Below are 18,500 nucleotides of genomic sequence, written 5' to 3' on the forward strand. Positions count from 1 at the left end.
AAAAACTATTAGTAAGATCTTCTCTTTTTCTGTTATAAGAAATGAAATGAAAAGGAACCTACATGTAGCCAAAGCAATCTTCAGAAAGAAGAAAAAACTGAAAGCATCATACTTCCTGATTTCAAATTGTATTATAAAGCTATAGTAATCAAAGTAGTATGGTATTAGCATAAACACATATGCATAGATCAGTGGAACAGAGCAGAGAGTCCAGAACCCATGTTGTATATATGGTCACATAATTTACAACAGAGTATATACACAAGAATTCACAATGAGAAAAGAATAGTTTCTTCAATAAATGGACAACCACATGCAAAAGAATGAAACTGTACCCCCATTTTTACACTGTACAAAAAAATCATCTCAAAATAGCCTAAAGATTTGAATGTAAGATCTGAAATTATAAAACTTCTAGAAGAAAAAACAGTGGGTAAACTCCTTGGCACTGGTGTTGGCATTGAGTTTTTGATTTAATACCAAAGTAAAGGCAACAAAAGAAAAAATAAGTATGACTACATTAATATAAAAAGCTTCTTTGAAACAAAGGAAACCCATCAACAAAACACAAAAGCAACTGATGTTAATGAGAGAACATATTTCCAAGTCATATATCTGATGAGGCGTTACTATCCAAAATGTATAAATGACTCAGACAACTCAACAGCAAAAACCCAGATAATCCAAAGAGGGCAGAGGTACTGAATAGACATTTTCTGAAGAAGACATACAAATGGCCAACAGGTACATGAAAAGATGTTTACCACACTAATCATAGAGGAGGTACAAATGAAAACTATAATGAGATATCACCTCATACGTGTTAGAGTAGCTATCATCAAAAAGACAAGAGAGAAAAAATGCTTGCAAAGCTGTTAGGAAAAAGGAAACCCTTGTGTGCTGTACCTGGGTCTGTTAACTGGTACAGTCTCTATGGAAAACAGTATGGAGATTAGCCACGAAATTACAAACAGAACTACCATATACCCAAAGAAATAAAAATCATCATCTTGAAGAGATATCTATCCTTCCATATTTATTGCATCATTATTCACAATAGCCAAGATACGCAAACAAATAAAGTGTATATCAGCAGATGAATGGGTCAAGGAAATGTGGTATATATACACAGTGGAATATTATTCAAGCAAGAAAAATAAGGAAATTCTGCCATTTGTGACAATATGGATGGACTTTGAGGGTATTACACTAAGTGAAATAAACCAGAGAGGGACAAATACTGCATGGTATCACATATATGTGGAATCTTTAAGGGGGGGAAAAAAGTCAAGCTCACAGAAACAGAGAAAAATAGTTGCCAGGGCCTGGAGGATAGGGGAAATAGAAATTGGTAAAGGGGTACAAACTTCAACTATAAGATGAGTAAGATTTGATGATCTGATGTAAAACGTGATAATTATAGTTGATAATACCATGGTGTATAATTGAGATTTTCTAAGAGAATATAACTTAAGTGTTCTCACCAAAAAAAGTATGCAAGGTAATTAATATTAATAACTAGATGATGAGAATCCTTTCATTATATATATACATATATACATATATATATCTCAAATAACCATAATGCACATTTTAAAATTTTTATTTTTTTAAAAGTTTTATTTATTTGTTAGAGAGACTGAGCATAAGCAGGGAGAAAGAAGCAGGCTCCCTGCTGAGCAAGGAGCCCAATGTGTGACTTGATCCCAGGACCCTGGGAGGATGACCTGAGCCAGAGGCAGGTACTTAACTGACTGAGCCACCCAGGTGTCCCTGTGGACATTTTAAATATAATTGTGTTTTCAATTATACCTCAATAAAGCTGAAAAAAAAATGAGAGGTTCACAAAATATTCTTTATGTTCATATGTGATTAGGTCAGCTGCTAGGTGAGATATACCTTCATGATGTCACCATGGTTGGTTCGTTTCAAATTACCTAAAAAAAATTTTATTATATGTTGTATTATATTGGTATCATTACTTGTAATCTTTTCAACAATGTCTTGTTATATTAATATTGAAACACTTCTAGTGAAGAAGAGATTTGTCTAATAAAGACAACCCAGGAATGAGCATGATAAGAGCTTTAAGAACTTTAGGATTACCTTAGACAGTTTAATAAGAATTACAATTACTACTAAATATTATTATTATTGTGGAGCATGGGCAATAGTTTCATCAAAAAATATTTGCACTTGATTTACTGTGAAAGCCAAAACTTCTCCAGGAAAGAAAATGTGGGAGGGACCGTAGTTTAATGTTCACCAGAAAAGAGGAATTTAGGGAGTTAAAACGTGAAGTTCATTTATACTGGTCTCTCATATGGGGACTATGCTACTCTTCCCTTAACCCACTGCAATTTTCTTATTTCAAGAGCTTTTCAAATTATGGTTGGAATTCCTCCCAAAGGATGGCTTGTGCAGTTTGCTGTTGCTCCAGCAGTAAAATTGCTGAGGGAAAATTAAAGGCAGACAGGAAGCCATAGGAGTTGAGTAGCCAGTTAAATACTTAGTAAAGGAGAGGTTCTGGAGACCACTAAAGGTCATGTTGACAAGTGCTTATTGGAAACGCTGATTGCTTGAAACACACTGAAAGTTTATTTTTACCAGGACTGTTTCAGACCAACTACCCCAGAACTCAGTATAAACATGGCAATTATAACAGCTACATGTTGTGTATTTTCCTAAGCTACTGTTTCCAGAAAACTTTCCCTCGCAGATGGAAACCTTTATGCTAAAAGAAGGGGCAAAAATAATCAGAAGGTCTTCAAGGTATTTTCCTGCAGAATTGCCTCTTGTTTCTGCCATATGTGACATAATTAAGCTGGCATTCTTAGCTTTCCTTGTTCATAAGAATTTCCTTACTCTCTTACAAAATAGAATGAGGTTATTTGTTAATTTACTCCATCACAAATGTTGTTTGTGTACCTACTATGTAACAATCTGGTAGGTTCTTGGGTAGATTTAGTCATTGGATTTAGAGTTTATAATCTGCAGGGAGGACAGACACTGTAACTTCTATAAAGAACCATGTGAAAAGTACTAGGATAACACCATAAATACATTCAATCCCTCATCGATTCTACAAGTTTTTATGAAGCACCTACTGTAGGTATGTATGTCATAAACAAGTCTCCTGACTTTACAGAGTTTATATTGTTCTAGGGATGAATCTCATTTAATCTCAGGTAATGACAAGAACTTAGAAGAAAAATAAATGACCTGAATGAAATGAGAAATAGAATCATTTGGATTTCCAAGAGATAAGCTTTCCAATTTGAGGGAATATTACAAGAGTAGGCATTGGTGTGTTCAAGGAATAACAAGGGATTTAGTGTGGCAGTGATGTATCTATCATTGGAGGTAGAAGTGGCACGAAATGAGATAGTCAGGAGTCAGATATTTTCTGGCCTTGTAGGCCACAGTTAATACTTGGGATTTTATTCTGAATTGAAACATGAGGCCATTAGAAAATTGGGAGTGGTGGTAATAATCTGGCTTACATATTAATGGGTAACAATGGTTGCTGTGTGGAGAATAAATATGCTATAGGTCAGTAAGTGTGGAAGAAGAGGAGTCATTAATTGGAATGTTATTGGCATAATCTAGGTAGGAGATAATGCTTTGTTGGACAACTGTGGTAGGATGAAAGTGGTAAGAAATATTGTTGAAGGTAGAGAGGTCAAGTTTTACTGCTAGACTGGGGATGGGGTAATAAGAGAAAGAGTGGAGGCAAGGATAACTCCAAGATTTTGAACTAAACAAACTGGATGAGTAGTGTCGTTGTTCTGTAATATGGGGAGCGGGGAGAGAATAACAGACTTGGGGAGAGGCAGTGGGGTCAAGCCTTCCATTTTGGACACATTGTGCTTCAGGTATTGAGTAGTTGTCTGCATAGAGATATTAAATGGACAGGGCAAAGTCATAGCTGGAAATAAAAAAATATAGAATTCATCTCTATAAAGATGGTATTTAATGCTGTGAGGCTGGCTTTCTTCTGGGAATTGAAGATAGAGAAAAGGTGAGAGGATTAGGCTCCAAGGGAAATCAACATTTCTAGGTCTAGAAGAAGAGGAGAACTCCACAGAAGATGAGGATATTTATCTCAGCTTTGAGACCTTCAGGGAGGACTTCTCAGAAAGAGCACAACATGGTGGGTCTTGGGACCAGCAGAAGGTGTCCAGATAGAGAAAAGCTGAGGACAGGGTAAGGGACATTTTTAAGAGAGACAGTTTCATTTATAAATATGAAAGAATAAGGGGTGCTGGGATGGCTCAGTCGTTTAGGTCCTGGGGCTCAGGTCCTGGGGTCTTGGGATCAAGTGCCACATCGGGCTCCCTGCTCATCGTGGAGTCTGCTTCTCTCTCTCTCCCTGCCTCCTGCTCGTACTCTCTTTCTCTCTCTCTCAAATAGATAAATAAAATCATTAAAAAAAGATGAAAGAATATAATAAAACCAGACATATTCAGTGGAGAATAAGGGTAGCAATGAGATAGAGAAGTAGTTACATGCCAACTTGTAGAGCACTTTGTTTTGTATTAATAGGTAATTTAGATTTTATCCTTCTAAAATGTTTGAGAGACTTCAAGCAAGGATATGTTGCATTTTGAAAATTAGATTTTTAATTTAAATTCAATTTAATTAATATATACTATATTATTAGTCTCAGAGGTAGAATTTAATGATTCATCAGTTGCATACAACACCCAGTGCTCATTCCATCAAGTGCCCTCCTTAATGCCCATCACACAGTTATGCCAGCCCCCCACCCACCTCCTCTCCAGCAACCTTCAGTTTGTTTCCTGTAGTTAGGAGTCTCTTATGGTTTGCCTCCCTGTCTGTTTTTGTCTTATTTTACTTTTCTTTTTCTTCCCCTATGTTCATCTGTTCTGTCTTTTAAATTCCACATGTGAGGAAATCATACGGTATTTGTCTTTCTCTGGATATATTGCATTTTAAAAAATAATTTTTATCTTGCCTAATGAAAAAGAAGGAAGAATTGAAAGAAAGGTAGAAGGAAGAGAAGAAAGAAGAGAAAGAAGAAAGGAAGGAATAAATAAATCACAATCACTTGAGATTCATAATCAGAGGAAATTAAATTCCTAGAATACTTTGTGTAACTGTGCTAATAAATTTGAGAATCGATAAGAAAATTGTGATAAATGATTCATGATGACATAGAAAATTAACTAATAACTATGAAAGAAATTAAAAAGTTATTAAAGACTTCTAAAATTTGGGCAAGATCCATATGATTTTATCAGTGAATTTATTTCGGTCTTTATGAAGCAGATAATTTCTCTATAACTTAAACTATTCCAGATTGTAGAGTTAAAAAAAGGGGAACTGTCTCAGTTCATTTGTACAAAGTCAATATAATGATTTAAAAAACAGAGAAGCCACAAGGAATAATTTGAACAATTAAATTTAAATACTGAAGTTAAAAATCTCAAATAATAGACTATTAAACATAATCTAGAAGGACATAAAAAGTAGAAATAAAAGTAACATTAAGAATACAAGGATGATTAGTAGTAGAAAATTGTTTACAATTGTCAACTTCTTTAGTAGATCAAATGAGAAAAAAATACATGAGTATTTAAAAGATACTAAAATGGTATTTTATATAAATACTCTTCCTGCTAAGATATCTTGGTAAACCCATCTGTCAGTAATTGACAGATCCAGCAGGCAGAATATCAGAAAGGATGTAGTTGAACTGAATTGTAGTATTAATCAACTAGATCAAATTGACATTTGTAGAATAGTTCATCCAGCAACAGTGGAATACACATTCCTCTCAAGCTCATAAGAGGATTCACCTAAACAGGCCGTATTCTGGCTAATAAACACATCTTTACAAATTTTAAAGAATAGAAATTTTTTTTATGTGTAATTTCTTTTAAAATTTTGCTATCTCTTTTTTTATCATTTTTTTAAAAATTTATTTTCAACATAACAGTATTCATTGTTTTTGTACCACACCCAGTGCTCCATGCAATCTGTGCCCTCTCTAATACCCACCACCTGGTTCCCCCAACCTCCCACCACCCCCCCACCTCTTCAAACCCTTCAGATTGTTTTTCAGAGTCCATAGTCTCTCATGGTTCACCTCCCCTTCCAATTTCCCCCAACTCCCTTCTCCTAACTCCCCATGTCCTCTATGCTATTTGTCATGTTCCACAAATAAGTGAAACCATATGATAATTGACTCTCTCTGCTTGACTTATTTCACTCAGCATAATCTCTTCCAGTCCCGTCCATGTTGTTACAAAAGTTGGGTATTCATCCTTTCTGATGGAGGCATAATACTCCATAGTGTATATGGACCACATCTTCGTTATCCATTCGTCCGTTGAAGGGCATCTTGGTTCTTTCCACAGTTTGGCAACCGTGGCCATTGCTGCTATAAACATTGGGGTACAGATGGCCCTTCTTTTCACTACATCTGTATCTTTGGGGTAAATACCCAGTAGTGCAATTGCAGGGTCATAGGGAAGCTCTATTTTTAATTTAAAGAATAGAAATTATATAAAACTTGCTCTCTCCACATGGAATTAAACTGTGCCAATAAATAACAGATAGCTTTAAAATCCCAGAATATTTGGAGATTAACCAACACACTTCAAAATAACATGTCGATCAAATAAAAGGTCTTAAAGAGAAATTAAAAAGTATTTCAAGGGGTGCCTGCGTGGCTCATTGGGTTAAAGCCTCTGTCTTCGGCTCAGGTTATGATCCCAGGGTCCTGGAATTGAGCCCCACATCAGGCTCTCTGCTCAGCAGGTAGCCTGCTTCCTCCTCTCTCTCTGCCTGCCTTTCTGCCTACTTGTGATCTCTCTCTCTCTGTCAAATAAATAAATAAAATATTTTTTTTAAAAAAAGTATTTCAAATGAGGGGTGTCTGGATGGCTCTGTTGGTTAAGTGTCTGCCTTCAGCTCAAGTCATGATCTCCAGGTCCTGGGATGGAGTCCCATATCAGATTCCTTGCTCAGTGGGGAGCCTGCTTCTCCCTCTGCCTGCTCTCCCCTGCTTGTGCTTGCTTTCATTCTCTCTCTCTCTCTCTCAAGTAAATAAATAAATAAATAAATAAATAAGTGATTTTTAAAAAGTATTTTGAACTAATTGAAAATAAATTCAACTTATCAGAATTTGTGGCATCACGTAAAGCAGTGCTTGGAAAGGAATTTATAGCATTAATTTTATATAAAGAAGAAATATCTTTTTTTTTAAAGATTTATTTTTTTACCTGAGGGGGAGAGAGCACACAAGTAGGCTGCAGAGGCAGAGAAAGAGGGAGAAGCAGACTCCCCCCTGAGCAGGGAGCCTGACCTGGGACTCGGTCCCAGGATCCTGGGATCATTCCCTGAGCGGGAATGGCAGATGCTTAACTGACTGAGCCACCCAGCCACCCCAGAAAGGAAGAAATTTCTAAAATCAATAATCTCAGCTATTTTAAGAAGGTAGAAAAAGAAGAGCAAATCAAATCCAAAGTAATCAAAAGAAAAGAATAAAAATTAGAACAGAAATGAATAGTTTTGATATAGAAAATCAAAAGAGATAATGAAACCAAAGGCTGGTTCATAGATCAATAAAATTGATAAACCTTGAGCCAAGCTGACCAAAAATAAAAGAGAGAAGACTCAAATTATTAATATCATAAATGAAAGAGGAACTATCACTACTGATTCCATGAACATTAAAAGAATAATTAATAGGGCTATTGTGAACAACTCTATACCCACAGTTTGGTAACTGACATGAATTGAATCAATTCACTGAAAGACATAGTTTACGAAAAGTCACACAAGGAGAAATAGATAATCTGAATAGCTTTATATCTATTGAAGAAATTGAATCAATAATTAGTAGCCTTCTAAAACAGAAAACACTAGGCCTGTTGAAAGTAATTGAAGAAGACACAAGTAAATAGAAAGGTAGTCCATGTTCGTGGTTTTGAAAGAATTAATGTTATTAAAATGTCCATTCTACTCAAAGTAATTTACAGATTCAATGCAATCTCTATTAAAATACCATTAGTATTTTTTGCAGAAATAGAAAAAAAACAATATTAAAGATTGAATGGGACTCTATGGGACTGTGAAAAGCTGAAGTAATCTTGAGAAAGAACAAAACCAGAGGCATCATGCTTGCTGATGTCAAATTTTATTACAAACCTACAATAATCAAAACAGTATGGGTATTGACATAAAAACAAACACATGGATCAATGGAACAGAACAGAGAGCCCAGAAGTAAATGCACACATGCTCAGTTCATTTACAGCAAAGGAGCTAAGAATGCACAAAATGGGGATAGGATAGTCTCTTCAATAAATGGTATTGGGAAAACTGGACAGCCATATACAAAAGAATGAAATCAGACCTCTATCTTACATCATCCACCAAAATCAACTCAAAGACTTGAACCTAAGACTGAACCATAAAACATAGAAGAAAACATAGTGGGTAAGCTGTTTGACATTAATCTTGACCTTGATTTTTTTTGTATTTGACACCAAAGCAAAGGTAACAAAGGCAAGTATGAACAAATGGGACTATATCAAGCTACCGCTTTTCTGCACAGCAAAGGAAACCATCAACAAAATGAAAAGGCAACTGATGGAATGTAAGAAAATATGTGCAAACCACATATCCCCATAACGGTTTAATATCCAGATTATACAAGGAACTCATACATATCAATAGCAAAAACCCCAAATAACCCAAGTAAAAACTGAGCAAAGGATGTGAATAGACATTTTTCCAAAGAAGACATACAAATGGCGAACAGATACATGCAAAGGTGTTCAGCATCACTAACCATCAAGGAAATGCAAATCAAAACCACAGTGAAATATCTCATACTTTTTAATAAGACAAAAGATAAATGCTGATAAAAGTGTGGAGAAAAGGGAACTCTTATACTGTTGGTGGGCATATAAACTGGTTACAACTTCTGTGGAAGACAATTTGGAGATTCCTCAAGAAAGTAAAAATAGAGGCATCTTATCATCCAGCAATCCATATATAATTTCTGGGTGTGTGTCCAGAGAAATTGAAATCATCATCTTGAAGACTTATCTATACTTCTGTGTTCATTCCAGCATTATTTACAATATGTAAACAACCTAAGTGTTCATCAGTGGATGAATAAAGAAATTATATATGCACACACACACACACACATCATATACACAATGGAATATCATCCAATCTTAGAAGGAAATTCTGTCATTTGCAACAACATGGATAAACCTATAAGGCATTCTGCTAAATGAAATATACCAGACAGAGAATGGCAAAACTGCATGGTATCCCTTATATGTGGAATCTAAGAAAATAGTTGAACTCATAGAAACAAGAGAGTAGAAGAGTTGTTTCCAGAGGCTGAGAGGTGAGGGAAAAAGGGAGAAAATATGAAAAATTTAACAAAAAGACTACTGGAAGTAATAAGTGCATATAGCAAGGCTCAGGATACAAGATTAATATACAGAAGTCATATACTTTCTTATTGTAACAGCACAGCAAAGGAAACCATCAGGACCATTTACATTAACATCAAAAAAGAGAAATGGGTATAAAATTAGCAAATAAACAAGATCTATGTGAGTAAATTTGTAAAATTCTGATGAAAAGAAGTCAAAGAAAAAGATCTAAATAAATGGAAATACGTTCCATATTCATGTATAGGAAGACTTAAAATTTATCAAGATACCAGTTTTTCTCAAATGCATTTATAAATTCAATGCAACTTCAATCCAAATCCCCGCTGGTCATTTTGTGAATATTGACAAATTGATTCTGAAGTATGTATGAGGAGGCAAAACACCCAGAATAGCCAACACTATATTGAAGAAGAACAGTGTTAGAGGACTGTTAGTCCTGTTATTCTTCAACTTTCTTCAACTAGTCCTCTAACTAGCTACTTGTCAGTTAGACTAGTAACTTGTCAGTTAGAGGACTGACAGGACTAACAGTGCCTGACTTCAAGACTTAACTATAAAGCAACAGTGATCAAGACTATGTGCTATTGGCAAAAGAATAGATAATAGATCAAAGGAACAGAATAAGGGGCCCAGAAATAGACCCACACTAATATAGTCAACTGAATGTTAATAGCAAGTAAAGTAAATTTAATGGAGAAAGGAAAGTCTTTTTAGTAAATGGTGTTGGAACAACTGGACATCCACATGCAAAATGTGAAAATAGTCTAGACAGATTATTACACTTATTAGACTTTTACTTTTATTACAGATCTTACAGATCTTATTACAGATATTACTGTTCCCCAGAATTAATTCAAAATGGATCATAGACTTACATGTAGAACACAAAACTATAAAACTTATAGAATATGGGAAAAAGGAAAAATCTCGTTACATTGGGTATGGCTCTGACTTTTTGGATGCATCACCAAAACCATGATCCATCAAGGGAAATATTGCTAAGTTGGACTTTATTAATATGAAAAACTTGTTCTCTTAGAAAGACAATCATGAAGAGAATGCAAAGATGTGCCATAGGTAGGGAAAAAGTATTTGCAAAACAGAGTAATAAAGACTTATCCAAAATATACAAAGAATTGGTAAAACTCAACAATAAGAAAACAACCCAATTTAAAAACAGGCAAAAGATCTGAACAGACACCTCATTAAGGAATGGAGAGAGAATTGTAAATTAAAACTACAGTGAGATGCCACTGCACACTGTTACAATGGCTAAAATCCAAAACACTGACAACACCAAATGCTGGATCAGCAACAACTCTCATTCATTGTTGGTGCTAATGCAAAATGATAATGCTATTTTGGAAGACAGTTTATCAGTTTCTTTCAAGTCTGAACATAGATAGTCTTATCACACAATCCACCAGTCATGCTCTTTCATATTATCCAAGTGAGTTGAAAACTTAAGCCATACAAAACCTTACACATAAATGTTTAGAGCAGATGTGTTATAATTGGCCAAACTTGGAAACTACCAACATGTCCTCCTATAAGTGAACGGATAAACAAACTATGATACATTCAGACAATGGAGTATTATTCAGTGATGAAAAGGAAAGGACTATCAAGCTATGAAAAGACATGGAGGAAGTTTAAATGTACATTGCTAAGGAAAAGAAGTCAATCTGGAAATCTACATGCTGCAAGATTCCAGGTATATGACATTTTGGAAAAGGCAAAGTTATGGAGAAAGTAAAAAGGTCGGACATTGCCAGGATTTGGGGGATGAGCAAAGGAGGAACGAGTAGATAGAACTAAGTGGATTTGTAGGACAGGGAAGCTATTTCTAGGATACTATAATGGTGAATATATGACATTATACATTTGTCAGTACCCATAGAACTGTTTCACGCTAAGACCAAACCCCAATGCAAACTATAGATTTTAGTTAATAATAAAATATCAATGCTTGTTCATGAGTTGTAACAGATGTACCCGACTAATGAAGTTTTAATATAGGGTAAACAGTGGGAGGGGAATATGTGCGGCAGAATACGTGAATACTCTGTATTTTCTGCTCAGTTTTTCTTTAAGTCTTAATTTGTAAGAATAATGTCTATTAATGAAAAGAAAACTCAGTAAAATGGGAATTCAAGGACAGTATTAGATTATCATACAAGTAGGTAACTATCTAACCACAAAAATGCTTGTTGAAACATGGTTCTTATAAATATAGTCAGTGCCTATAATTATAGTATGTAAGTACATTGACAAATTATGCAGCCACTAAAATGATGAAAATGGAGAGGAAGATTGGAGTCAGAAATTTAGGAATTAGAATGTACAGGACACAGTGACTGAGTATAAAGGAAAGAATGAATCCAATATCTGTGTAGATCTCTGCCTTGGACTGAACTAGGCAGGTGACGAGTGGGGATTGTGATTCATCTAGTGTTGGAGTCACTGTGTTTAAATTTTCTATGGGTCATGATGCCCAGGAATAATCAGACTTAAAGGGTCTTTGGGCCACCTGGATGGCTCAGTTAGTTAAGCATCCGACTCTTGATTTTGGTTCAACTCCTGAAACTGAGCCCCATGTAGGACTCCGTGCTGAGTTGGGAGCCAGCTTAAGATTCTCTCTCTCACTCCCTCTGCCCACCTCACCTCCCTCCACTCGAGCTCTCACTCTCTAAGAAAAAGAATAAATATATACATAAAAAAGATATATGGGTCTTTAACAAGGGTAGGTTTGGATAGAGATAGTATAAGCTCTAGAAGTTGATGTAATCACCCAGTGAAATTGAGAGCATTACAGGCCAGAAAAGTAAAAGTAAAACCAGGAGAAAACTATGTTGTGAAAGTCAAAGGAAAATAGAGTTCTAGGAGAGGATTTAACAGAGTCCAAGTAAGATCAGACTGAAAAATAAATATTGTACGTTGTAGCATGAAGTTACGGGTTACTGTGGACCAAACCATGTTGACAGATGGTTAGCATTGGAATCTCAATTGCCCTGGTTCAGGTAGATCTGTTTGTCCTGAAAATATTTTTCTTGGAACGTAGTCCCATGATACTTCTCCTACAGCCTTTTATATGCTAGTGTACATCATGATTCTCTTAAATAGGATTTCTCAAACTTACTTGATCTTGGAACTCTTGTGCTGTTGTGTTAGCATTTTCCAGGTCTGGTGTTCCTTGGAACAAATTTCAGGAAACATCGGCATATACCAATCTGAATGTCCTTGATGGCAGAGACATGAGAGAGGTAGGATAGTAGCTAGTGGGAATATTTATAGCATGAAGCTGAAACTTCAGCATACTTACTTTAAGCAAAGTGAGGAGAGTGGGGGCTGTAGAGAGGTTATTATAGGAAGGGAGGTTCTTGGAGTCTTGGAAGGGATGAGCAGGAATAAGACCCCGAGAGTGAATATGGTTTTGAACAAATGTAGGAAAATAAAAAAGGATGCAGATAGTTGAGGGCAGTAAAGGTAGATTCTCTATTTGGTGAAGCAAAGCATTAGCTTTTCTTGCAGATACAGAATAGAAAAGTCTTTACTGTGCTTTTGAAAAAGAAAAATTGACGGAGACTGTGGTATTACTTAATATTCCCAATTCTGTTCCTTAGTGGATGTAACTGTTAATGTCTCCAAGTGGAAATTTTCAATTATATTGGAAGTATGAATGATTTTTAAAATTCTGTATTTCACAGGATGCCAGACATGCAGCTGAAGAAGAAATTTATACCAACTTAAACCAGAAGATCGATCAGTTTCTACAGCTGGCCGACTATGACTGGATGACTGGAGATTTGGGCAACAAAGCTAGTGATTACCTAGTAGACCTCATTGCCTTTCTACGAAGCACTTTTGCGGTATTCACACACCTTCCTGTAAGTGACAATTGCTCTTACATTGCCCATCATGTAGAAAAAAGTTTTCTTAAAAATCTAGTTTGGTGAAAGATGCTTTTTGGGCTTTAACTAACTGGGAAGCTCTTTAGGATATAAAAGCTGACGCTATAATTATCATGTCTTGTTGAGATCTAGAGACCTCGCCCATCATTTTCTCATTGACTTTTGCATTTTGTTTATTTTGAAAATGGTCTGTAATATTATGTCTGTTTCTGTTCCTCTTAACTTCACCTAAAGTAATTCATGCAAACGCATAGTGAATGCCACGGTAGAAGAAAAACTTAAGAGTTAGAATTCCAGGTATATATCTTCTAGTCCTAGAATATCCATTTAATTTTTTTAAAAGATTTTATTTATTTGTCAGAGAGAGAGAGAGAGAGAGAGAGTGAGTACAAGGAGGGGGAGTGGCAGGCAGAGGGAGAAGCAGGCTCCCCCCTGAGCAAGGAGCCTGACGTGGGCCTCAATCTCAGGACCCTAGGATCATGACCTAAGCCAAAGGCAGACGCTTAACAGACTAAGCCACTCAGGCAACCCTCCATTTAATTTTTTTTTTTTTAACCTCAAATTCTCTGGTGAAGTTCTCTATCTTTTTATCTAATTTGTCCATCTTTTCTCTATTTTCTTGAGCATATTAATTAGTCATTTTAAAGTTGTTTTTTCACTAATGGTGAAGCGTCATTCCCCTACATGTAGGTGGGATTGTTTCTGATTTTTTTTTTCTTAGTTATCAGTCATATGATCCTATCTTTTCCTATTATTTTTTGGCTGGTGTTAAACATTGCATTTAAAACACGTCGGGGTTCCAGGTGGTAACATCTCCCAGCAGAATTGGTTTATCCCTTCCATTAAGAAGTAGGTAGTATGGGCAGGTAGGTTGTGGTTTGAGCCTCATCGTCTTAATCCCATCGTGGGCTAACCTGGGGCAGGCCTGGGTTGCAGATGCAGTGTACCTTTGATTTGCCCCTGTTGCTAGGATGTGGTTCTTTAGAGCTGTTAATGAGAGCCTGGCACATTGTCATCTCTTTGGGACCAAGAGAACTATGGAACTTTCCACTTTTCATAAAAACCTTATCTCTTCAGCCTCCTTTTTAAATTTTACAGTTTGGCAAATGTCTTGAGAAGGAGGCTTACCCAGATCAGCCATTGCCTATAGGAAAGAAGTGGCTGGAGATTGTCAGTGTCAATTCACCACTCCCTCAAGATCTTTAGCTCCCACCAGAGAGCCTCATGAATCCTCCCATTAGGCAGTCTTTTTCTATGAAACACTAAGACTGTGGGAAATCTTACTTTGCTTTTCAGAGATTATGACTTAGACCCTTATTTTTCTCAGGTTTGTAGCTTTAGAATTCAGAAAATGTCTTGAGAAGGTAACTGGCCTTCAGAGCTCCAATTTTGGCACTCCAGCCCCATGGAAGCAACAATAATTCAGTGATTTTTTTTTTTCAGCCCAGGAGTCACTCTCTACTTGCACCTAACACAGATTCTTAGTCTCTTCCTATGTGTACATGGGGCAGATCCTTCCAGGGATGGCTGCAGAGGCTCAACTCACCTTGAAAAGGTCTGCCTTCTTTGCAGCTTTATTCCCTTTCTTCCTCATTGCTTCCTAACTGTCTGGTGTCTCTCCGTTTTTCACTGCCTCTTACACTGCTTGGAGGGAGCACTGGCCTGCAGAAAACTAGGTTATTTCATCTAGTTTTACCTTGACACCAAAGCAAGACAAAAGTAGCACAAAAGAGCAAACAAAGAACCAATAAATAAATTTTAGCAAGTCATTTCCTAAGTGTTTTAAGAAAATAATTTACCATTACCATGTAGGATTCATTCTAGAGATGCAAGGATGGTTTGATATTTAAAAATCTTTTGATCTAATTTATCACATTACCAGGTAGAAGAGATAAGGATCAGCTTTTTTTATTCTAAAAAGGCATGGCACGATATCCAGCCTGCACTCCAGATTTTTAAAAAAATTGCTAATATTCAAGCAATATAATATTTCAGTAACGTGATAAGGAGCATCTATGTGAAATTCAGCAACAGTGAAACACTGGGAACACTTTCTGCATTTACATCAAAAGTGTGGTGAAGATACTTACTAGAGCTTTAGAAGTTCTATGAAATACAGTTAAAAAATAATAAATGTTATCATTATTCATAGATTATTGCTATGTGGATGGGTAACCCCTCCCAAATCAACTAAAAAGTAATTAAGACCAGTAAGACTTTAGTTGGTTAGATTGTCCACTTAGAAAACAAATCAGCTTCTCTTATGTTAGCAATAACCTCATAGAAAATATATTGCCAAAAAAAAATACCCTATTCATTTTGGATTATAAAATCTCTGTAAATATACTTAACAAGTTATATGTAGGACTAATGTGCAGAACATGTCACAGAATAATTTAGAAGACACTTTATTATGTAGCATTTTAGGTGAGAATATTTAATACTGCAAATAATTTTTCCAAAATTAATCTAATTGCCATGAATAACAAGTGAATTTGATGGTGGTGGATTATTTTAACAGAATAATTCTAAGATTTATTTGCAGACAAAAATGGACAGTATTTGCCAAAAAATAAGAAAAAGTAAATTGAGTGTGGTCTTTTCCTATCAAGTATAGAAATATTACTATAAACCAAAAATAATCTTTTTTTCCTCCCTTTTCACACTGGAATAGATTGATAGATTAGAGAAAGAGAACATAAAATCTAGCAATAGTTCAAAGTACCTGTAAGAATTTCGTATATGATAAAGGTGGCATTAGCAATTGCTGTGGCCACTACTATCTGCTAATTTGGATAAAAAGATGTTTTCATATATCAAAATAAATTCTAGATCAAATACATGTTTACATTTTATTAAAAAAATTTTTTTAGATTTTATCTAAACTCAAGTTACTTAACATGTAGTGTATTATTAGTTTCAGGGGTAGAATTTAGTGATTTGTCAGTTACGTATAACAATTGGTGCTCATTACATCACGTGCCTTCCTTAATGCCCATCACCCAGTTACCCCGTCCTCCCACCCACATGTTTGCATTTTTAAAAAGAAAGAAGTTATGGGAGAGCCAATAAAAATATTAGCAAATATTTCTGTAATCTGAAAATAAGTCACCGTTATAAGGATGACACCAAAGAGTGAAATCATTAAGGAAAAGGTTAATAATTTGGCCACTTAAAATGTTTTGTAGGATACCTAACAATAGTTGATAAAGGAAATAAAATGTAAGCTTACTGCAAAATTGACAACTATGCCAAAAGGCTATTATCTCTAATATATAACAATATAACCCATTGTTTCAAACTCAATATGAAAACTGCACAACTTATTGGGAAAAATTGCAGATGTGGTATTTTAGGCAGTCAGAAAAGAAGAAAAATAAAAGACTAATGATAACATGAGCAAAATGTATAACTCTGGTAATAAGACATGCATATTAATATTGTGGGATATTCTTGACTATAAACTTGCCAAAAGTAAATAAGAAAATAACATTCAATATTTATGAGAAACATTTCCCCAAATAGGTATTCTGTTACATTGCTGGAAGGTGTGTAAATTGGCATATTCTTCTTGTGGTCAGTTTTTCAGAATGCCTCAAAAATCTCTTAAAATTTGTTTACCTTTGACCCTGCAATCTAGTCCCACTTTCAGAAATCTTACTTAATGAAATAATCATGGGTGTATCATATAATTCACATATAAGTGTGTTCAACATAGTATTGTCTTTTGTGTAGTGGAGTGGGGAATAGTTAAAAGCCAGTAACAGATGTGTTAGCTCAATAACTTATTATATATTCACATAATATGATCTCAGCCATTCATTAAATTAGTGGAGATGGATATTTATCAACTTAAAATATGTTAATTATTTCTTGATTGGAAAAGCAGATTGTAAAATAATTTTATACTCTGTGATGTCACTTTTGTTAATAGAGACACACACACACTAATCATCAATATAACATACACTAAAACTCTAGAATTATATACTCCCTAATTTAACTATACTAGTCTCAGTATAACTTTTATTTTTTTTTTCTTTTTGTTTATCTTTGTTTAAAAAAATGTTTTCTGTCATGAAACATTTGCTGCTTTTATAGTTCTGGGGGTAGTGGAAGGTGATATTTAGAATTACTATTCTCTGTTCTAAGAGTATTCTGTCCTTGATAACTAATGTATATTTTTAAAAAAAACACTTATTGAAGAAAGATTTCTACAAATGTGTTTCATTTTGTGGAAGGAAAATGGCTCATCATGTTTTGGTTGTAATGTTTCTCTGACCATTGTACAGTTCCTTGAATGAGTCAGATTTTGGAATTCATGGGAAATAAAATACAGTAGTTCAAATTTGAAGTTATCCTGGACAGGTGTTCCCTATATTCATCTTCCTTGTTTTTTTTCTGTTCGTAAAATATAAAAAGTGACACCATAGTAAGCGTGGCTGTTTATACATGTCAAATAATACATTGGTTCCTATATATACAATAGCTATCATATGTCCCCCCCGCCATAATTACTTTAATGTCCTGGCTATTTAGAAGCAGTACTTTTAATGAGACTCTTGTTTGTCTAACATGAAATATATGATTTTCCCACCAGTAGAGTTTTGACCTTTCTTGTAGGTCTATACTGTAAGTAATTTGTTGGGGATTTTTCCTTTTTTTTTTTTTTTTTTTTGGTCTACTTTGAGCTGCCTTTGCTACCTAAACACTATAACCTCTTGGTGTTGAACAGGTTGATCGTAGTATCCAGAATCAAACTCAGAGGTAACTCACAGCCCTAAATCCTCAGTATTGCTTCCACAAATGCCATGTTTCTGCATCGCCTAGTACAGAGAGTTTCTTGCTGAAGCCACTGTTTCAAAAAGCATTTATATTCACCAGCTGGTACTCTAGAACAAATTGGTATGGCTTCTGAAAACTGTACCTCCTTCTGGTTTTTACAGATAGCAAAAGAGACTGCCCAGCCTTTGTGTTTGTGTTCCCTGGCCTGCGAGATAGTGTCTTCATGGAAGCTCATAGTAGTAAAATGGATTATGCAAACAGATATGTGTCTGAGATTTGCTCTTCTGCACTAATAGTGAAAGATGAGAGAGGAAGGAGCTAATTCTGAGAAAAAACAAAAACAAATCTTTTGTTT

At 35.2% G+C, this 18,500-nt stretch overlaps 1 protein-coding gene across 4 annotated transcripts in view; it reads left to right on the forward strand.

Annotated features, from left to right (window-relative positions):
* Positions 1 to 18,500, forward strand: part of EXOC6B (exocyst complex component 6B) — a 607,587-nt gene that overhangs the window by 340,650 nt on the left and 248,437 nt on the right. For all 4 annotated transcript variants that reach the window (XM_032873651.1, XM_032873652.1, XM_032873653.1 and 1 more), the window contains one exon: positions 13,157 to 13,336. In XM_032873651.1, the coding sequence (XP_032729542.1) occupies positions 13,157 to 13,336 (180 nt within the window). The remainder of the gene's footprint in view (positions 1 to 13,156; positions 13,337 to 18,500) is intronic.

The sequence above is a fragment of the Lontra canadensis genome, unplaced genomic scaffold, assembly GCF_010015895.1.
Source record: "Lontra canadensis isolate GAN:19392208 unplaced genomic scaffold, GSC_riverotter_1.0 scaffold50, whole genome shotgun sequence".
Classification (NCBI taxonomy): Eukaryota; Metazoa; Chordata; class Mammalia; order Carnivora; family Mustelidae; genus Lontra; species Lontra canadensis.